The 22,991-nt window shown below is 47.4% G+C and overlaps 2 protein-coding genes across 2 annotated transcripts in view; both read right to left on the minus strand.

Moving 5' to 3' along the window:
• The window catches only part of LOC115325764, a 47,268-nt gene extending 34,506 nt beyond the window's left edge, over positions 1 to 12,762 (minus strand). The window contains exons 1-3 of the mRNA XM_042291418.1: positions 12,210 to 12,762; positions 2,058 to 2,118; positions 1,682 to 1,691 (exon numbers count right to left, since the gene is read on the minus strand). Of these exons, the coding sequence (XP_042147352.1) occupies positions 1,682 to 1,691; positions 2,058 to 2,118; positions 12,210 to 12,762 (624 nt within the window). The remainder of the gene's footprint in view (positions 1 to 1,681; positions 1,692 to 2,057; positions 2,119 to 12,209) is intronic.
• Positions 12,763 to 15,381: 2,619 nt separating this feature from the next.
• On the minus strand, positions 15,382 to 16,683 carry LOC121836506 (uncharacterized protein K02A2.6-like). Its single transcript, XM_042291419.1, has one exon. The coding sequence runs from the start codon at positions 16,681 to 16,683 to the stop codon at positions 15,382 to 15,384; it is 1,302 nt and encodes a 433-aa protein (XP_042147353.1).
• Between the last annotated feature and the right edge of the window lie 6,308 nt (positions 16,684 to 22,991).

Here is a 22,991-nt window from a genome sequence, read left to right on the forward strand (position 1 = left end):
AGGAACGACTAGTGGCGCCTCGACTCCTGTTCATGAGCCTTCGGCGGTTGACGTGGTATAACGAAGACAACCGGAGACAATACGGTTCTCACATAACCAATTGCCTAATCACACCTTACTCCTTACATTTATAGACCGACAAGCGGGCTTGACGTCACGGAGCTGCGGCGGCACTGCGATCGCGCCGGAGCCGGGGGGTGTGGGCAAAAGCGCGCACGTTTCGCATGGGCGTCATAGCATTTCAGCATGCCGCGAAGCTATGTTGCCGTTAATTGCACCGAAATCTACAAGAAGAGTAGCGGAGTGAGTTTCCACAAGTTCCCGGCAGACTCTGAAAGGCATAGAAGGTGGATAATATCCGTGGATCGAAAAGAATGGTCGCCTCGCGCGAACAATCGTTTGTGTGGCAAACACTTTCTTGAAGGCAAGTGCGGCTTCCATTTCAATCTCCGTCCCGAGGCTTGCTTATGTGCAGGGAAACCGTTGTCTGATCGAGACCACCCAGGTTTTGTTCCCATGGTGTTCGCGCACAAAGCACCGGCCAAGCGCTCGTCGGAGGCTCGCAACGCTTGTGCTACCCAGAAGAAGGGGATCGGCGACAGAACGGCAGTGTTGTGGGCGGTACCGAAAAAAAGTAACGAAATACGTTACTAGTTACTTGCAAATAAAAGGTACGCGTTACTGAGCTACGTTACCTAGAAATAAAAGGAACGTGTTACCGCTACCGATAAAACGTAACGCACGTTACTTCTGCGTTACTTTTTTTAAATTATAATTTAACACATTTTATGGTTTTGACGATACAGGTCATATATCAAGAAAAATTCTGTTCATGCAGAAACTGAAAATAATTACTTCATCTCATTTTACGATTTCACCTAAATACTTACGAGAAACAACGCGAAGAAAAACATGGCTAGACGCCTAAAACACGGAAAAAATTTAAGTGTAATTTCTTTAAGACTTGGGAAGTAGTAACGACTAACATAACTACGTTACTTGAAATAGTAACATAAGTACGTTACCCGTTACTGTGTCGAAAACGTAACGAGTAGGTTACTGCGCTACTAAAAAAAAAGTAACGCGTTACCAACAACGCCGTTACTTGTAACTTGTTACCGCCAAGACTGCAGAACGGACAAACCGTTACTGCTTGTCATGCCTTGTGGTCATGGGGGTAGGAAAATATCATACCTTGACTTGAAGACGCTGTGTGTATTTAATCAATTAATGAATACACACACTTCCGCAGACCCAGAGTCTGCTGATCCTGCCGGCAGTGCGGAAACCGACTCGAAGTAATCGTAGACCTCGAGAGACTTATACGCCTGCACCGTGTCGGCCGTGAACTGGCTTGGCAAAAAAACTCAATATACGACGACGTGAGCCGTCGACTTCCGTGGCAGCAACTTTACGTCGGAAGTCCAGCAGGCCTTGTTTACGGCGTACGGATCCTCGTAGGCAACGCCGTCCACGCACACTTCGTTTCGATACCGCTGTTATTCAGGCTCGGGCCACGAGCTCAAATAGTCGGGCATAGCATACGACATACCTTGTGAGGAAATACGACGCACAAATAAAGATACAAGCGTCCCTACAACGTTAACAACGAGCGCACGCCATAGAACGCAATGGCGAAAACATGGACAGCCGGGCTGCTTTTGCCCACATTGCTACCGCGCATGCGCGGCCTTCCGGCCGTGTTGGTAAACAGAGCCTCCCCGCGTGTCGGTCTATAAATACTTAATTTCTACCATAGTACAGCGCCGCTGGTTTTCCTTCTTCACAAAAAAAATAAAAAATAAAAGCTTTTTTTTTTTTTTTTTTTTTTACTTTTTGTTTTTTTTACTCCGAACTTCGGGACGGTTACAGTAAGGAAGCATTGCATTCTATAAAATATTATCGCGCAAGCATGCACATCAACCAGCACACATTGAAAATAACCAACGTTTCTTAGGTTCCTCCATTTCCGTCCCGGGCAAGATTTTCGAAATGAGGTAGGCCCCAAACCTTTTTCGGACCCCTCGCCGGCGACTCGTTCTCCGTCGTCCTTGTGCTCATCCTTGTCGTCGCTGATGTCATGGTACACCTTCCGAATGGTTAGCCTGCGGGATGCCGCTGTGGCGCGAGGAAAGCGCTCCGAAATTACTCAAACAAAGTATCTAAGGCCTTTTGTGATTTTACAAATATGATCATATTAGCATCGCGGTTCTCTCAATGCTTGCCCATAGAGAACGGCACCGAAATATCTTGGATTGTTCGGGAATCGTGATGTTTTTAATTTTTCTTTTTATAGTGAATGTTTTTTTTGTTTTTTTTTGTACTTTGCAGGAGGACAGCTCATAATATTGCGAGATTTTAGAGCTTTACATATCACAGGCGTGTAAATTCCGATTCCACAACATTAAAACGTAAGGACCGAGATTTCGTTCGAATGTTCAAAATATAATAAGAACATAGATTTTTCTTAACAGCACAAGCGATCTGATTTCAAGGTTCAATAAGAGTTGTTGACCAGATCACACCACTATGAGCCCTCCTCGTTACACATTTTAAATTATTAATATACTTGGGGCCTTATTCAGCCGCCCTGACTGCCCAATGACCTGTCGTCCTGTACTCCAGCGGTGCTTGTTTTCAATCAACTTGCCTCCTTTTAGGTAATACCTTATGTGCCTTGGCCGGAGCCCTAACGAACTGAGGTGCATAGTATATTGCGTCTCATCGACCCTCCAAGTGCATACTGACCGACTGCATGTATAGTGCATACAGACGCTTTGCACACTCGCGAGATTACAGTCACCATTGCTGATTTTCTCTTGTCTTACCGAGATGCAAAATCACTGAAGCGGGCTTAGAATAGCCTCCATAAAGTCCAAAGCTGGGGGGAAGAACACAGTCGAATCTAAAATGGCAATAACTTGTCCTGCTGTGGTAATGATGGAGCGAAGTGATCGAAATAAGAGGAAACAAAAACTGAAGGTCGGTCATGGCGGTGCCCATGCACAAAGCGTCTATACGTATCCTTCCACCTGTAAAGCTGACTGGCCTTCGCTCCAACCACTACACCTAACCGTTGAGTGCCAGAACAATCGAGCAAGGCTAGTTTAGTCATTTTCGCACCAACCAGAAAATAAAGCAAATAAAATAATATACCCGTCTAAGACATTTTCAGACGGATTTTTAACTGTTTCACAACAAGATTTAATTTTTTTTTTTTTTGTTTTTTGCATCCTACGATGTCCCATTAGTCATGTCACATTGAATCTGCATGTAGTAAATTCGAGTCCCTATTTCTCGGAGTTGAATTTTAATTGCTGTCATTGTCCGTCATTTACCCTTTGTAATAACTGCGCTGTACGTTCGTATTTATTTCTTCAGGTGCCTCAAATGCACCCTAAGCATCGTCCGCTCACTTCCAGCTAACTCATCTGTGTCAAGGTGGTCACCTACTAATCACAATTTGATCTGCGTAACAGCATTTCATACTGTAGGGCAGGCTTTTACGAAGCAAAGCTTTTGTCATATTGCTACTATTAAGATTGTTTTCATGATTTCACGCATTTAAAAGATAAATATTGACCACTCTCCAAAAAGTGAAGGGTCCGTCAAGGGCGAGGTATGTTTTTTGATTACTAGGCAAGACCACATACGTGATCCTCGGGTATGGAAGAACATAACGACCAACATGAAAGCCAGCAAACCCACTGCTGCGATGCCAAGGACCTGGGGGACATTGGGCCTGCAGGGTGAAATTTATATTGATTAATCGCAAAAACGTCCAGATAGTTTACGAATATCGCGGTTATTTTTGTAACAGGTATAAATATTTTGTGAAGATGTGTTGGATAACGAATCGATAGTTCACTAAATGATAACATACGGTGGGGCTCCTACAGTTCGTAGTGTTGAAGTGTAAGAAACCAAGACGGATGTCACAAAGTCACTTGTGTTTGGCTGATAGTGGGTGCACGTTTCATTTGAAAAATAAAAGCAACAAAAATAATTTTAGTTGTAGCTAAATATTTCACAACCTTCTGCTGTACATGGGTGTTCAGATCGGCCTACTAAAATAGCCTCAATGCTAGCTGATCTAGAGAGTAATATGCAATTTGGGTTCCTACAAACTTGGAAGTGTAAATTGTTAAGCCCATATTAGTTCCCTAAGTGGTATGCTTTATATTTTTATATTAAAAGCAGTCGAAGGCAGACTTTCGAAAGGAGGTATTAACTCAAGATTGTACTTACCCTTGAGTTTCTGGGATATGTCAGTTTATATATTAGACACAACAAAGCGCCCGGGAGCTATATTATGCATGTTAGAAGCCTTTTACAGCATTCATGAACGCCAGACATTGGTGTGGTAATCATAACTTAAAAAGCCTCTAAAAGAGAATGGGTTTTTTTTTATTTCAAGAGTGTAATTGGGACACAAATATCACAAAGGGATTTGACGCGAAAAAAAACATTTAGGGCAGTATTGACGGCACGAGATTTATATTAAATTCTTCGCGCAAAGTCCATGACGTCCCGGAATGGTCATACACCTCAACGATAGGGTCATACACTCTCTCCGCCTCAACGTGATGGCCAAGCCGATCCACCTCTCCACGCGCCCGAAATGCCGAGCGAGAAAACAAGTGTACCGACTAAATCGCGTCTCGCGCCGTTAGTATTGCTCTAAAAATTATTTTTTTCGCGTGGAATTAATTTTTTGACACGCGTGTCCCAACCAAACTGTTCACGAAATACTTTTTTTTCTTTTTAAAGCTATTTAATGGTTGTATCAGAAGTTTCAATAAGAAGAGTAGTGATCTGTCTTTTTGGCGTAATGGAAAGTGGCTTAGTTTCATACCTTCTCTCGTATATGATGCATTACGATCGAATAGCTTGCCTTCTGAGTTCCTTTCCTGGTCGATGTCCAAACCTGGGAAGGTGGCCGTCCTCAATTAGATACAATATTTGAACTCAAATTCAGCATTTAGATTACTCTTGAGATCGCCTAAGTTTTGGGCAATGCAACTGTCTTCTGGATAAGACCAGATTGATAAGGCGAATAAAAGATATTTGAGACTCTTCATGGTGCACATGATCCTCCGTAAAGAGCATATGCCCAACCAACAAAAAACACATCTTTTTCGATAGTCAACGCCGCAGCGGTCTATTGGTAGTACGGCACCGTCCAGGCGCAGAACAGGGAATTTAATATATTCTTCTGATTACTCCAATAACGATACCTAAAACTCCACCATCGGCTTTTCGCCTGCATCGTATCGTTCTCGGCTGTTGTAACGGTATTAGGGTAACGCTTTGCTTAGAGGTTCTAATGACTGTTACGTTAACTTGTGAGGCAAAAAGATATTTTTTGCGAGGGATCAGAGGTAGGGTTGTGCATTAACTAAAACATGTAGCCCACGAATTGGTGAAAATAAGTCGATGAATGAATCGGTCAATCAGTCTACTGCGGAGAGTGAAAAAATGCCCAAGGTCGTTGTAGCCACCAAAATGTATAGCTCAACTATAGCCTGTAACTTGTTTATAGTAACGCCATATTATAGCGGGCCTCGTGAACTCGCGCCGCAATGGAATCAGATTGTTTTGCAGGTAAAACCGCGGTGCAGGAAGCAGTTCGCACTGTCTGGCAGATAAGGACTTACTCGTTCCGCCTTAAACGCGCACGAAATTTTTTTATCCACAAAACCTGCGATTCAAACGTCTAGAAATACGACTACTGTGCCCGAATACCATAACCAAACGGGTCGGACAAGCTTTACGAGCGCGTCGTCGTCTAGCCATTTAGTTTCGAATCCAGCCTTGCACCGGTGTTTTGCAGATGTCCCCCCTAGGCCGTAGTACTCATTTTGACAAAGAAAGCTCAGAGACTGGCTGCAAAGAACGCAAAAAAAAAAAAAAAAAAGCTATGATAATTTATGTTTTCGTCTTTTTCTCTCTGCTAGGTACGAACACAATTATAATCCCGTTTAAAGTTAAGACCTCCAAGAGTAGTAATAAATGCTCGGAAATTAAGGCGGTCTTCGCATACTTTAAACTGTCCCCCAGCTCCCTCGTTCCCCCACCAAATGGCTCGTAGGCATCAAAATGCACGAACTGTTTTCCTCGTTGCTGCGCTCCTCTGGGCTGTCGCTCATTGCTGGAAATAAAAAAGTTATTCTTAGCGCACAGAAGGTTAAAGTTGCCACATTGGCAAAGAGTTATGACCCCTATAAGAATGTACCTCAGTTCTTTCCCAGGCAAACAAATGGTCAGATCTTCTTCTTCTTGTTCTTCTGTGGTCCTATAAGAAACGAGTCGTTAGTCACAAAACTAAATTAGGCTAGCTTTGTCACCCCTAGAGAAAACTCTATAGTCTATAAGAATTTCAGAGAAATGAATTTATATTTTATATATTCTAATGTATTCGAAGACATGAGACGAATGAACCATACCGATTATATAGAAAAAACGTCACGAAGTCCCGAAGGGAAATTTCTGTGGCGGCACCGGAATCCGGGCGCTGCCAAAGATTTTGCCTTTCAGCGGCTTCGTAACCTTAGTTTTATTGGGTCGGTATGATTGATTGATCTAATACTTTACATTATTTTGTCTTTAAAGACCAGACAAAATGGTTGAAATTTTCCTCTTTAAATGTTCAGTCTTAAGAAGAGGAAGACTCTATATTCTTGAAAGGACACTGAAAAAAAATATAGGTTTAAATAAAACGGATAATTATTTTGTAAATATTTTCACCAAAGAAAAGTTATCTAGCAATATGTACGTTGTTACACGCAATTTCGGAAAAGGAGAAAAGGGGGGGGGGGGGGGCTCCCTAGGCCCCGCCCGGTGTTGACAAAACTACACTGTGACAAAACTGTGCACCTTTTCTCGGCTCTCATTGGTTGCAGGGATTATTGACTCGTGAAATGTTGGTTGTAAAGTTGTATCTCCGTGCTGTAACCATATTTTAACCTACAATATTTTTATGTTTGACAAATAAATAATCTAGATAGAGTCATTATTGTTTTCAAGAATATCCCGAGATTCCCTTTCCCCGTCAGCTTCAAACGATAACAAAACATGGCTTCCGGCGTCTGCGGATTGATCAACGAGCGCAGCTCGTCGAGCTTATTTGTTTTAGAGCGCAGCTCTTAGGCGCCCGTTTCCGGCTTGAGCGGCGTCGCCGTCGGCGTAACCAAGGTCACGTGACCGTTAAAGTCACCGCGAGGTCACGTGATTCCCCAGGTCACGTGACCCCCAAGGTCACCTCAAGGTCACGTGACCCCAAGGTCACGCGACCTCCAGATCACGTGACCCCTCCCAAGGTCACGTGACCCCTCCCAAAGTCACGTGACCCCTCTTAAGGTCACGTGACCCCTCTTAAGGTCACGTGACCCCCCGAGGTCACGTGGCCCCCCTCCCCGAGGTCACGTGACCCCCCCTCCCCCCCCCCCCGAAGTCACGCGACAGCCCCCCCCAGGTCACGTGACCCCCTCCCCCGAGGTCAAGTGACCCCCCCGGAGCATATTAAAGAATGAGGGGAGGAAGAGGAGAAGGAGGAGGAAGAGGAGTCTACCCTCCCCTCAGTACCCTTCCCTCCTCCTCCTCAAGAGCTGCGCTCCAATTCAACGTTACAGGGAGTTGTAAACGGCTTTCACTTTTTATGAGTGCGATAGGTTTTGCGTTCACCGAGATGATTAGAGATATAGGGAGTTTTCGTAGGCCGCGTTTCCTCCTCCACTAAGCCCTTCGCAGCGGAAAAGCCGCTACTACGCCTGCGCACTTATCACCTTAACTGTAGAGTTCCGGGTATGGTAACGGCGAAAACGATCTACACTCTAAGAAAAAATGAAGGGAAAAGGTAGCAACGCGTACACTCTAGCAAACGGCGCGTCTTCCTCTCTTCTACTGACGCGCCCCTAAGCGGACACGAGAAGAAGGGAGGAATGAAACGTTTTTCTCCTTCTCCAGGCGGACGGGAGAAAGCTTTCGCCCTCTCGACTCATCTTCTTTCGGTTTTGTTTTTTGAGCACGTCTCGCACGTTGTTTAATAAATGTTGTTGAGTTGATTGAGCTTTAGGCGGCAGCGAAAAGTGCATGTAATTCCGTCCTCTAGTCTAAACGTGCAGAACATTTCGGTTGCATTGAAGTTTTTATCACTCATTTTATCCAACGAGGAAACGAAGCAGCTAGAAACAGTGAAGTTCCGGAGCAGTGCCAGCAGCGCTACGTGCACTGGGTAAGGCGACCGTCTCCGGATTGCGGTGCCCACGCAGAACCACAGTAGCGGAACCACGCGGAACAGTGTCGACGTTTTCGACGTTATGGAAATCGCAGGAACTGCGTCCAAGACAGCCAGGTTTTTCTGCCGGCTGCCTGGGTGCCTTCCGTGCTGAGTTCGGTTCTGTTTTCCAATGCCGAGTGCCAACCGGCGTTCAACGTGGTTCTGTGTTTCTGCCTGTCAGCAACATAGCAGGAACATTGTGATGGCAGTGTTGTGAGCTGAAAACAGAATGGAATTATCGCCGATGTGACCGTGTGCTCGCGTATCAGTGGTGTAACACCAAGATGAGATGACGTAAACTGTCGGGCATTGATGCCGCTGGTCGGGCTGTGATCGGAGGGGGCAGAGTGTCGCAGGTTGACATTCCGCTTTGCAGTAAAGAGTTTAAGACCACTTGAAGGATTAGGTGCTGTTGTGTCGCGCCGAAGCGCCAAAGAACAGAAGCTCCCACGCAGAGCAACAGCACACAAAGAACAAATTTAATATGGCGAAGACACATTTTACAGGGCAAAGACCAGCGCACCCTGGTGGTGAGAATAGGAACCTGTGACATTGCTTTATACATACACAACACTCCTCCACACTTACATAATGGAACACTGGTACACCAGTCTATTTGGAGGGCGTCGAGCTCTGCTCGACCGTCGAACTTCCTGAGCAGCTAAGCCACTGCCAGCATTCAGTGGCATAGGCACCTCACATTCGCCCGGTTCATCAACATGCTCACTGTCACTCGATCCACTCTCCGAAGAGGCTGATCGGGACGAGCCCTCACTTCGAAAGCGCAAGTGATCAGCATGCACATAACGAATCTGGCTAGCCACCCGCACCAGGTATGTAACCGGACTGATTACTTTCTTTAATATGCCTTTGGTCCAGTTTACTCTCTCCCCCCTCACATTTCTGACCCAAACTCTGTCGCCCACTTGAAAGAGTTTCGTTGGACCTCTGCGCTTGTCAGCCAGCTCCTTTTTCTTGTTTTGCTTCTCTCGTCGTGGAAGGGACGTTGCACCTGGCTTGAGCTGTGACAGTCGGGTCCGCGGAAGCCGTCCCAGGAAGAGCTCTGCAGGTGCCTTTCCAGTACTTGTGTGTGGTTTCGTCCGGTAGTCAAGTAGGAAACACGACAACTTCTCATGGATATTCCTTCTCTTCCCTTGGAGGTCGTCTTCAAGTACCTGCTTGAGCAGCGCTCGCTTGACTGTTTGCACAGCCCTCTCCGCGGCGCCATTCGAAGCCGGGTGGTAGGGTGGCGTCATGGTGTGCACCACTCCTTGATCCTTCAAAAAGTTCTTGAACTCCTCACTTCGAAACTGGGGGCCTCCATCAGTCACCACTTCTTCGGGTAGTCCAAACTGTGCGAAGACAGCCATAAGTTTCTCGACTGTCTGGGGTGCGGTTGTGGAAGACATGGGCAGGACCTCAACCCATTTAGAAAAACTGTCAACCAAAACAAACAGGTTGGTTCCCGACTTGGTTGCAAAGTCCAAATGAACACGTTCAAAGACCCGCGAGGTCATTTTCCATGGCTGGAGTGGTACTGGAAGAACGTCGTTTTGGACCGCTTGGCAGATCTCGCATGACTGCACCTTGTTCTCGATCATGGCATCGATTCCGGGCCACCACACATGCCCTCTCGCAAGTTGTTTCATACGCACCATTCCTGGATGTTCTTCATGCAGGCTCTTGAGGACTGCAGCCTGTAGTGCCTGTGGAATCACGACTCTAATCCCCCAGAGTAGGCAATCTTGGTCCGTTGACAGCGTTTCCCGCCTGTGCCAGAAGGGTTGCAACCCTGGATCTTGCGCGGATGTTGGCCAACCTCTCTTGGTGTGTTCAAGGACACGTTGCAGCAAGGGGTCGCTGAGGGTCTCTTTCCCCACATCAGAACTTGAAAGAAGCGGTTGCTCTGTGGGTGAAAAATATTTCAACATACTTTCCTCTCCTACAGTTGTTTTCAGAGGAAGTCTCGATAGGGCATCAGTATCTCCGAGCTCGCCGCCCTTGCGGTACAGGATCTTGAAGTTGTACTCTGCAAGTAACAAGCGCCACCTCTGGATCCTCGCAGCAGCTATGGCTGTGGTAGAATACTTAGGTCCCAGGATCGACGTTAGCGGGTAGTGGTCAGTTACGAGGGTGAACGAACGCCCAAAGAGATACCGGTGGAATTTCTTGACTGCAAATATGAGAGCCAAGGCCTCTCTTTCCACTTGTGCGTAGTTCTTTTCAGCCACAGTAAGCGTCCTAGACGCAAACTCCACAGGTCTGTAGTCCCCGTTTCCCATGTCTTGTGTTAAGACTGCTCCGAGGCCGTAGCTGGATGCGTCGGCCGTCACTCGAAGTGGTAGACTAGGGTCGTAGAGGACAATTACCCCAGCACTGCACAACTGATCTTTGCTTCTGTCTACAGCCTGTTGGCATTCTTCCGACCAATGCCGCTTCTTGTCTTTCTTTAAGAGTTCATACAAAGGTCCCAGTGTGGCAGCTAAGTCTGGGAGGAAACGAGCATAAAAAGCTAGCAGCCCCACAAATGCCTTAACCTCCGTCACGTTACTCGGTGCGGGTGCCTTTTTGATAGCCTCTACCTTCTCAGGGCATGGCTTTAAACCCTGGTCACTCAACAAATATCCCAAAGAACGCACTTCGCGTACAAAAAATTGACACTTGTCCTGATTCACACAAAGGCCATTTTCCTGAAAGCGTTTCAACACTTCCAAGACTCTCTGGTTGCAGTCATTTTGGTCTACGCCACCCACCAGTACATCATCAAGATAGCACGCTACCTTGGTCAGGCCCAACAAAATCTTATCCATTACACTCTGGAAAATTGCTGGTGCGCTCGAGACTCCGTAAGGCATACGTAAAAACTCAAACAATCCTAGGTGAGTGGTCACTGTGAGCAGTTTCCGCGACGCTTCGTCAAGGGCTAACTGCAAGTATGCAGTCTTTAGATCCAAAATAGCAAAGATGCCACACCCCCGAAAGTTGTTGAACACCTCATCTACCCTCGGTAATGGGTAGTGATCCACCGTCACCTGTGGGTTTACGGATACACTGTAGTCACCACAGATGCGAACTTTACCCCCTGGCTTGGGAACCACAACAAGGGGTGTTGCCCATTCACTACTTTTTACAGGCCTCAAAATGCCCTGCGCCACCATTTTCTCAAGCTCACTCTCTACTTGCTCTCTGAATGCGTATGGCACCACTCTGTGTTTACAAAACACCGGTTGAGAGTTTTCTTTCAGTACAATCCTTGCCTGAAAACCCTTTATCGGCCCCACTGGACCTTCAAAGACGCTAGGGAACGACCTTTTCAGCGAGTCTGTCATCGTCTCGTTCTCAATACGACCTACGCCCGACCAGTTAATTTCTAACTGCTCGATCCAGTCTCTGCCTAGAAGAGCTGGCAGCTGGGCATTCGCGGACTTTACCACAATCAAAGGTAACTTTTCGCTAGGTAGCTCCCCATTTTTTACATTAACGCTCGCTACACCCTTGATTGGCACTAGAGCCCCGGTGTACGTTCGGAGACGCATGTCACTCGCCTCAAGGGGCACGTGAGAAAAAAAATTCACATACATTCTATCTGGCATCAAAGTAACTGCTGAACCAGTGTCGATTTCCATCGTCACCGGTCTTCCTTCGATTTCCAAAACCTTCTGGAATGCCGCAGACGCGTCATTCTTCCGCATACAGGTTACGCTCCAAGGTCCGCGCTTGGTGTTCGAAGTAGGCTTAGGCTTGGCCCTACACACCGCCTTAGTGTGCCCCTGCTTCCCGCATTTGAAACACTTTGCTTTCGAAAACGGACACTTCTCGGAAGCATGCACGGTACTAGCGCATCTAAAACAAGGGCCTACCGTACGCTGATACTGGACCTGTGGCGATGCGGTGGCGGAAGGTGGACACCCGGAGTGTCCTCCACCATCACCTTGAACGCGGTGCACGTCCATTGAGTCCGGAACGCCGGGCTGTCGTATCTCGTCCGTTTTGCGCAGAGAAAGTTCTTTGGCCAGGCCCACCTTTAGAACTTCGTCGAAGTAATCGTCGTCGAGCTGGATGAGTGTCCGCTGTACCTCAGGGTCGCGACACCCCGCCACGAGCCGGTCCCGAAGAGCCTGGTCGAGGTAGTCCTTGAACACGCATGTCTGGGCGAGCTTCTTGATAGCCAAGGAGAAGTCCGCTAGGCTCTCGCCGACCTCTTGATTTCTCCAATGGAACTTCGTGCGCTCTGCAATGACTAAGCGCTTGGGCGCGTAGTGGCGTTTCAGCACCTCGGAAAGTACGTCGTACGATTTCGATACCGGCGAGTCTGGGACGAGCAAGGTTTTCAGAACCTGGTATGACGCTTTCCCGATGTAGTTCAGCAGCGTCACGGCCTTGTCTTCCGTCTTGACAGCGTTCACTCGAAGGAAAATCTCGAAGCGTTCGAGATACTCGTCGACGTCGTCCTCCTCCGGCTTGAACTCCGTGAACTTCGGCATTGTGCTGTTTGCCACGTTGTTACTCGGTTCGTTCGATCTTCCATCCGAGCCTCGTCGCCATTGTTGTGTCGCGCCAAAGCGCCAAAGAACAGAAGCTCCCACGCAGAGCAACAGCACACAAAGAACAAATTTAATATGGCGAAGACACATTATACAGGGCAAAGACCAGCGCACCCTGGTGGTGAGAATAGGAACCTATGGCATTGCTTTATACATACACAACAGGTGCAATCGATTGACGTGCGGATGGTCATGTTCGAACGCTGGTCTAAACAGTGAGCTCGTATCGTAGAGTGGCCAATGTGACTGTCGGTTGCCTCCTCCCCGAGAGTGATTGCTCTCTGGAAAAAGGACTGAACAGTAGGAAGTTATGACGGAAATAGGTATATTTACAGTGTGAAATTTTAGCATTAAAAAAGAATAGTAGGTAAAATCGAAAAAAAAAAAGGTACCCTTTATTTGCTGTTTAAACATACCACGGTTACTGGAGAAACTGCCCTCCAAGTAGAGCGCTGGGATGAGCGCAGGAATTTTTCGAGCTCGCCACGGCGTAGCTCCGTACACTTTACACCTGCCGCATGTCGCGGCTTTGACTACATTGATCGAAAAGCGATTTCTCTCTCCGTGAAGCATCACTTCGAGCTGAGTGAACATCCGCTCTACAGAGGTTAATTCTAAGACGGCAATAGCAGCCGTGCGCGAACAGCAAAAATAGAAAAACAAACACTACAATAGAAATGCAGGCTACGACGTGCCGTCCGGGGAAACAGACTCATAGGTTCGAACCGCATTGGAGTGACTCGATTTATTGGCTTTCGAATAATTACGCCATGATCGAGCGTTTACTTTTTAATAAGAGATTCATCCTCTAAGCCATCCAAAATACTCTCAGAGGTAGGACATTGCTGGAAAAAAACCAACATGATGGGAATATATGTTTTATTGCTGAGGCAGTCACCGAGAAGTTCCGTACGTTCAAAACGACCAGTATAAAAGACGGAAACGCAGAACCCGAGTGTCGTGTTCGGGTTAGTGTGCCGTTGTATTGATGTTTGTATGTGCCATGCATGTGTATGCGTTCAGAGTATGTTCACCTGATGCTTGTATAGTCGGATGCAACCTAAGAACAATGTTTTAGCTCCACCCACAAGCGCATTGCGCCCATCTGAAGTGCGTTCGCCGTCGAGAAAGTAGTTCGCTAGCAACGTTGCTTTTTCTTCCTCCAGGAAACGTGTCTTAAACTACTACAATATTTATTTAATTCATTCAGGACATTTAAATAATTTAGAATACGTTTTTGTCAACGAAATAGCTGTTTAGTAAAGAAAGAAAGTCATGTCCAATGTACCGTCTTCCCAATTCATTTTCTGTCCAAGATACTGTCTAACATACCGTCTAACATACCTCTCAGCAGTGCTAAGCCTCGCGCCCGCTTCGAAATTTTCGTTGGCGATAGCGTCGCTGGATTCTCACGTTGTCGCGCAAAAACTGCTGCAAACGCAAGCCGATACCATTAAGATTTCGTGGCGTAACCTCGGGCACGTAAAACACGGTGCAAAAAAGCAGAATAATTGTCACGAGAAACTAGCGCCGCGTTGCTAAGGCCAGCAGCCATGTTGGGCTTTTCTTTTTTTTTCAAAAGGATCGCGATTGGTCCACGGAATCGTGACGTCATGAAAACGATTGGCTGGCGTTTCTCGGCGTAGGATTACATTTTCCTCTGAGAGGCATTTCCGGTTTTTTCTTAGCTTGCAACCGACTATAGTATGGTTAATGTGTCTGCATATGCACATTGTAGAGGTTCCCAAGGCGCATGGCGACCTGAGGAAATAAAAAAATTTTGTAGAACATGAATTGGGTGGTACCTAGCGCCACCTAGCCTAGCTACTTGCAATTACTCTGCTTGATCCTGCCATCCGGTAGCAAGCAATCTTTCACACTACGCGATAAACAGCGGCTTCTAGTTTGTTCTTTTGAGAGCGGCTTTTGGTTTCGCGGATTGGTTTGCCATCCCTCCGTGATGTGCGGTTGACGAAGGAATATTGTGACTCGAGGAACAGCAACGGTGAGGCGTAAAGTGCGCGAAGTAACTGGGTATCGGTTGTCTCCGTTTAACATCGCAGTGCTGATGACGAGAAGACTGAGTAACTGCTTCGAAACGCAAGTTTCTGAACCTGCGGGGGGATCTGGCTTAGAAAATAAACACACTTCGCGGAAAGCTCGTGTTACGCTTTTATTTGCTGCTCCTCTCGTCCCGTACAAGAGACGTAGCGTCCTCGTTACACCTTATTGAGCTCGATTTGCTCGATTCAGGGCCGCCATAATGAGATGCAGGCGACGGAGGAACTATTTGCTCCCCTGCTTCAGAGACTAAAGTTTCTCCCTCTCTGACGAACATTGGTTAAAAAACCGTTTGTAGAGTTGCAGTCGCGGTGCATAAGCGGTGTGCTACTACTGCGTGTAGAATGAACGAGGGGCAGCCATTTCCATTCCCTGGATTTATTCTTCCTCTTTCTCGTTTTCCCCGCTGCTATATGTGTTGCACGCGCACACATAAAATCCACATCACTACATCACTTCCCCCCAAGAAGCAGACAAATGACCAGAACGAAAGGCCCATTAAGAGCAGACGTAGTCCTTGAGTCGTGCAGGAGGGCACCTGGTACGGATCGGTCGCGATGTTCCTGGTGGATCAGGGGCAGGGGCTTCAACAGATCGGTCTCTTTCGTCCTCCCCCCGAACGAGGCGTTGCTCGGTTTCTCGATCAGTCGGGTCTGGAAGCGTTCCCCTGCAGCCATCTTGAGAGAGGTGGACATTGAACCACGCGTTGTCCGAGTCACAGTCACCTTCGGATCCTTTGCTCGTGGTGTGGGGCATGGGTTTAAAAAAACTAGCGTTTCTCGTTATTATGCCGTGATCCCGCCGTGCCGTAATCTGCGTCCCCTTGACATCGATGACCTGGTATGGCTTGGGATCATAGGCAGGGGTCAGCTTGTTTCTTTGGTTTTGTTTGGAGAGAACTTGGTCTCCCACAGTGAGGTTGTGAGGCCGGGCGTGCCTACGTTTGTCAGCGTATATCTTGTGTTTTGTGCGATTTTGGAGATCTGCGTCTTGCACCTTCTTAGGTGGGTTGTCATTGGAGCAGCTTGGGAGAAGATATCCCATGGACCTGCCGAAAAGCACATCAAAAGGTGGGGTTCCAGTTGCTGAATGGGGTGTTGCCCTGTAGGCCATCAAGAATTCGCCCAGCTTGGAGGTCCAGCTATTGTTTTCCAGTGTTGTCGCTTGTATGAACCGTTTCAATGTTCGCATGAATCTCTCCACTTCCCCATTCGCTTGCGGCCAGTGCGGTGTAATACGCTGATGGTGGAATCCTAGCGTGTGGGCGAATTGCTGGAAGTCGTGGCTCTGGAATGGGGGTCCGTTGCCCGTTTTGATCACCTTTGGAATTCCGAAGATGCTGAAGACCTTGGTGATGCTATTGATGACGGATTGGCTGGTGAGCGATGACAATATCTTTACGACAGGATAGCGGGACGTGTCATCCATAAGGACCATCAGGTATTTGCCGTTTGGAAATGGACCGGCGAAGTCAAGTGAGAGGGCTTCCCAAGGCCGACTGGGCTTTTCTGGAATGGCGATGGGGTCGGCATGTTGGTACTGAATGGTCGCTTGGCACGGCATACAGGTTTTCAGGGCTGTTTGCACTTTAGTATCGAGATGAGGAAACCAGACCTTCTGCTTCATGAGCTTGGTTGTCTTGGTTACCCCTTGGTGCCCCACATGTGCAAGAGATATGGCTCGTTGCTGGAGAGCGGCGGGTAGAACGAGACGATCGTACCTTTCAGCAGCAGGCCATTGTCTGCCACAGAGAGCTCGTGTTGTATTGACACAAAGTCCTTGAGAGCTGGGTTGCGCCATTTGGCAGGGCTCTTGAGGGCAGCGATCACTTCCTGTAGATGTTGGTCACTAGCCATGGCCTCAACTACTTCTGCGCTAGTCATAGCTTTTGGAAGATGGCATTGAGCAATAAGGTTGACATACGCATCAGTGGCATGAGCCAGGTTGGCATCAGCGGGAAGGTTTGGCAAGGGATGGCGAGACAAGTAGTCCGAAGGGTTGCTGCTTCCACGCGTATGTTCCACTCTGAAGTTATATTGCTGAATTCTCAGAGCGAGACGCTCAAGGCGTGCCGAGGGAGAGGCTCTTGGATTGGTAAGGATTGACACGAGTGGTTTGTGGTCTGTGTGGAGAAGAAATGTGTTGCCATATAGGTACAGGTGAAAATGCTCAACTCCCCATACCACAGCAAGTAGTTCACGTTCAATTTGGGAGTATCGTGATTCCGTGGGGGTCAAAGCACGGCTAGCGTACGCGACAGTTTCAATGATATTGCCTGTCTTCTGTGCTAATATGGCACCGAGTCCAACAGGGGATGCGTCAACTGTAAGAATGATCTCCTTTGTGCCATCGAAAAATGCGAGATTATGTACTTCAGAGAGTTTTCCCTTCAAGTTGTCCAGGGAAGCCTGCTCTGTTGGTCCCCAGACCCACTTGGCAGTTTTCTTGGTGAGGAGCCGAAGGGGGTTGTAAGGTCCGCGAGATTAGGAAGGAAGCGTCCGCTGTAGTTTACAGTGCCAAGCAGACTTCGAACCTCATGCGCGTTAGTAGGAGCTTCCATTTCCCTAAGTGCTGCAATCTTTTGGGGATCCGCAGTAATGCCAGAAGCGGAGAAGATGTGTCCAAAGAAGCACAGGCTCGTCTGTGCGAAGAGGCATTTCTTTGGGTTAACTGTGAGGCCCCATTCTTTCAACCTTACAAGTGTGGCCTCTACGGCCTGGTCGTGTTCTTGTTTTGTTTTACCAAACACTAGTATGTCGTCACTGATGTTGAGGACGTGAGGTATTCCATTAAGAACTTGGCGAATGGTTTCCTGAAAGACTTCGGCGGCCGCGTTAATGCCAAACATTAGGCGCTTGTATCGGTAGAGCTTGGTGTGTGTCGCAAATGTCGTTATTATTCTTGATTCTTCATCAAGTTCTAGTTGATGGTATCCATCCTTTAGGTCAAGTTTTGTAGATAACGTTGACCCATTCAGTGCGATGACCAAGTCGTCGAAGGTAGGGCAGACATGCCTCTCACGAAGGATGGCTCTGTTTGCGCATCTCATGTCGATGCATAATCGAATCTCGTCTGGGTTTTGCGGTTTTGGCACGATTACAACTGGAGAAACCCACGGGGTGGGTCCTGTTGCTTCTTCAATGATGTCCAAGGATAGAAGCTGGCTGATTTTTTCTTCCACTTTGCTTCGCAGCGCAAAGGGTATTCTTCGGTGAGGTTGAGAGACTGGAACGACTCCCCTGTCAACGTGAAGATGTACTTGGATGTTTTTTAGTTTGCCAATACCGTCACATAGCTCAGGAAAGGCCTTGAGTGGTGTCCCAAAGGAGCTCGACGTAGCTTCAGCGCTCGGGCTCAGAGGTGCTGCTTGCTGGGACGAATCCACGGCGTACGTGATTTTGGTGAGGCCCAGTTTGTTCGCAGCAGCGAAGTTTAACAATGACCTCATTGAACCCTCCATCACGAAAATGTCTTCTCTTATGCTGCTGTCCTTGTATGTCAGCGTGGCGCTTAGTTTGCCAGGGATGGGTAGAGGCGTGCTTGACCCATATGCGTAAATCCGAACTCCTGCTTGTTGTAGCTCAGCAGGTGTTCTTAGAGTTTCTAAGGTGTGAGTCCCGATGACTGACATTGAAGCACCTGTGTCGATTAGAAAGTGCACGAGGGTGTCGTTGATATCTACACAAGCTTGTGGAAGGCTACGGTTAGATATCTTCGAAACGGTTCCAATGGCGTAGATGTTCTCGTCAGAGTCAGAGTCACGTGACAGATGAAGTATGGGCTTGTGGGTTGACTGACAGACTTTTCTGAAATGGCCTTTTCTGCCACAAGCTCTGCAGGAGGACGACTTGGCAGGACAGTTTGCTTGTCCTCCCTCATGGGGCCAACTGCCACCACAGTGGAAGCACTGAGGAGATGAGTCTTGACAGTGTTGTGCTCGGAGTTCTGGCTTCCGCCGAGGTGATGAAGTGTTTCCTGGTGTATAGCCTGCACGGTCTTGGCGAGGTTCTTTATCGAGATTGTGGACAGCGGCATCAGTTGACGTCTCCATGGCTGTTGTTGAGCGTTCGACATCTTCGAGGAGCCGAGCTTGTTTCAGAAGCGCTGCAAGGTCGAGGTCCTGTCTCAAAGCTGTCCGTCTCAGACGCGATGATGTTGTCGCAAATATCATTTGATTCTTGATTTCGAGATCGGGGTTAGCAAATCCGCAATTCCGAGCAAGAAGCCGAAGTCGGATTGAAAATTGACTCATGGACTCGCCATCGAGTTGCTTCGCCTGCCGAAATTGAAAGATTTCAAATGTACTGTTCATGTGTGGGTTGAAGTAGGCGTCGAGCTTGTCTTTAAGATACGTGCTCACGGTTGTAGTGGTGCCTGATGAGGAATCAGCCACGACAGTCGCTGGCGTTTGGCCTAATGTTAAGTTCCTCGGCAAGTCAGGGAGAGTCTCGGATATTTCGTGAATTCGCTCCCCCGCATAGTGAAGTAGAAGGGCGCGTTTGCGTGCGTCATCTTTCACGTCAAAAGCAATGATAAAGTTTTCGAATCTGGTTATCCACCGTCGCCATTCGGAGCCGATGTTAGCGGCGTCGGTGGCGTCCAAGTCGAACATGAGCAGAGGAGCCGGGATCAACGTCATTGTTGGTGGGAATGTAGGCCTAGCTTCGGAGCCGACACAGTTTGGTAGATCACTGGCTGGCTGTGAGTTCGTGCAAGGGAGTTACCTGTCAGAACTGTAGCCGGAGACAGTCTGAACCATCCTCGTCGCCATTGTAGAGTTGCAGTCGCGGTGCATAAGCGGTGTGCTACTACTGCGTGTAGAATGAACGAGGGGCAGCCATTCCCATTCCCTGGATTTATTCTTCCTCTTTCTCATTTTCCCCGCTGCTATATGTGTTGCACGCGCACACATAAAATCCACATCACTACACCGTTCCTCCCCTGAGGGAGGACTATCGATACTATTTATTTCTAAGAGTGTACGATAACTCCCTAAAATCTCATCAACCGACCTAGTTTTCATCAAACAACTGTCGCAGGTGCGCGCCTTCGGTGGCAATGTGTGAATGCTTGGGTTCGTTGCGGGACTGGCCTACGCATTACGCTTTAACACGGTTAAGTCAGCAAACAACGTTAGGAAACTGTAGAAGAATACAGGAGACTGGAAAGACGCTGAACTCACAACTTAATATTTCATCCAGAAGAGAAGAAGAAAGAAGATGATATATAACCAACAGGCACGTGCTCATGGCACGAGAACTCTAGGGCGCGGGGCATAAAGCCCGTTCGTGTTTTGAAAGTATCGCGCTTCGATGCACGAGCCATATGCAAAGTGCAGTCTTTGGGAAGATTATGGCGGCACAGCGCAGCACTGAGCTAGATTTCAGACGCGATGCTCTTACCAGAAATGGCGCGTGGCACGTGTCTTGAGCATTTCCACGACAATGAATGGCGCCACTTTTCTCAGAATAGAGGGGCTTTAGCGGGGCATTGGATTAGCGCATCGAAGCGTTTAAAAACAAAACATCTTTTTCAGATAGAGTAACAGAAAGGTGGCTCACGCAGTGATCCCCTAGACCTTGTATAATATCCGCCTCGTAAATTTCCATGGAGAGTTTTTTTCCTTATATGACCTATGACAGCGGTACTGGCCAGATTAGGAATACATGTACAGGATTGAAAGTGCAGAGGCAGGTGTCCACCCACCGTAGACCTCACAGACAGGTTGTGTTCACGTGGCATATCATTAATACATCTTCCTGTCTCTCCAAGGTAAGTTCTACCACATGTTAAGGGAATGATGTACGCCACGCGTGAGGTACAAAGCACAAACTCTATAGTATGTTTTTTTTTACATTTCATTCGAGATGCTTTGTCTAACTTTAAACGCTCCGACAAATCTGGGCCATTCTTTGAGGCGCTAAAAAAACAACTGGAACTTGATATCTTTGGGCGACTTGTTTTAAGTTGTGCGATACCATGCGAAAGCATGGGACAACTACCACCCGTTTTTTCTCAACATTGCGCTTACTACCTTCCTCTCCCTTTACTTTTTTTAATTAATTATCGCACAACCTCATTTAACACTTGCCACGGGAACCCAGATGACCGGAGTTTCTCGATCTGAGCCTTGAAGCTATCAATAATGTTTTGTAAACATGACTTTTTTAGGACTGATCCTAGACATGAAACAGGTATACCCATTTAACAATTTTCTAGTGCGCTGACGAGTAATGTAATATACCCTTTTTTTAACGTGGGGAGAAGGACCAGCATAAATGGTTAGTGTGAAGTGATAGCGATAGGTCCAAAAATTACAAGACACCTTCCTTGGGCTCTCCATATGTGAATCTAAGACCAAAGCTACACTTATAAAAAAAAGTCCATAACACTGGTGACTATATTTTTTTTCAGGCGATTGTCAAAAAAAATAAAAAAATAAAGTCTTAACATGTGGTAGAGCGTACGTAGGAAAGACAGGAAGATGTATTAATGATAGGCTACGTGAACACAACTTGTCTATGAGGTCTACGGTGGGGAGGCACTTGCCTCTGCACTGTCAGTCCTGTACATTTACCCCTAACCTGGCCAGTACCGCCATCATAGGTCGATATAAGGGAAAATTCTCCAGAGAAATTTACGAGGCGTATATGATACAAGCTCTGGGGGAGCACTGCGTGAGCCATTCTTCTATTACTTTATCTGAAAGGGAAGTTTTGTTTTGAATTGCCCCGACCACGACCAGAGAAGAGATGAACGAAGAACTTCCCTCTCTCCGAGACGCTCTTTTTTTGTGTGCCCCAGAAGTCGCTATTGCCCCTCTACAAGATTATACAAGATTAACCCGTTACTCAAAATTCGTACAAAGACAGCATTGGGGTTACTTGCGGTGGGCCGATCGCTGGTGTGCTTCGGATGCTTTCAGCAGGTGCTACGAGCCACCGGGGCCTATCAGGGCCGTGTGAATGTCACGTGACCTTGGAGAGAGGGCAGAGCGACGCGCGGAAAGCGTATCACGAGCTACGTCCACAGAGCGGGATTGGTTCGGATAGCTCGCAGCGCCCGCTGCGTCCGGGCGTAAGGTCCCAAGACAATCTACGTCACGATTGCTGCGGATGTGACGTGGTCTCCGCTGGCTGCTCTCCGATCGTTTGCCAGAGTGGGCCGTTTATAACGGAAAATACAGCCATCAGGCTCAAAATAGGGACGTGCGATTGTCATTTTCGGATATTGTGGATCATATTCAACCTATTTCTTACCATGACGGCTATATTTCCAATGAAGAAAAAAACAGTGAGTGCGCAGGCGAGCTGGTGGATGTTGATCATGATGTAAAAAACCCGAGACTGTGGTAAAAGCAGGGAAACAGTTACGAAGAAGAAAGAAATGGGAAAAGAACGTCTCAAGCTCAGCTACTGCGTTTATTTCCTTAATGTCTTATGTACCCACAACCTAACCACCGACCACCGACGTCCCAAGGTCAACCCTTGTTATCTATACAATCCTACCCACACTGGTCTTCACCTCAACCGTAAACGGTGCCCTCAATCCCAAACTGAAAGCTTAGGGCCTTGAACAAAACAAACAAAACAAAACAAACACACGAACCCACTTTCTTTCCAGCCTTAGTCTGGAAAGACTGTACTTTATCTAAACGAGATGACTTCCAACTGAACCCCTGCCCGCAAAATGACTAATTCCACCGTCCACGTTCTCTTACAACTATTAGAAGAAAAAGAAAACTTTAGGTTTTAAGAAACTCGTTGGAACTATTTCCGAGTGTCATCGAAGCGTGGTTGATACAATTACCGATGGATTTGATACGAACTGCTTCTCTTATGAGCCTCTTGGTGTTGTTGCGTTCTCTGTGCACAACGTCAGTTTGTGAATAATGTGCCGTACAATCGTTACACTAACTAATGTGTTTAGCAATTTCTGAATTGGGTACGTTTATTTTTACATTTCTTTTGTGCTCTACCAATCTATCTTTCTTCTTCGACACCGTTTCCCTGCTTTTACCGCAGTCTCGGGTTTTCTACGTCATGATCATATTTCCGATTTCGTTGAAGTATCCCTTTAAGGCGGCGGTACACCGACGGCCGTCTTGG

This window comes from Ixodes scapularis, unplaced genomic scaffold (assembly GCF_016920785.2).
Source record: "Ixodes scapularis isolate PalLabHiFi unplaced genomic scaffold, ASM1692078v2 PGA_scaffold2__306_contigs__length_199485367, whole genome shotgun sequence".
NCBI lineage: Eukaryota > Metazoa > Arthropoda > Arachnida > Ixodida > Ixodidae > Ixodes > Ixodes scapularis.

Bases quoted from the DNA above. Each gene is read 5' to 3' on its own strand.
- LOC121836506 (XM_042291419.1), bottom strand. From the start codon at position 16,683: ATGGCGCAACCCAGCTCTCAAGGACTTTGTGTCAATACAACACGAGCT.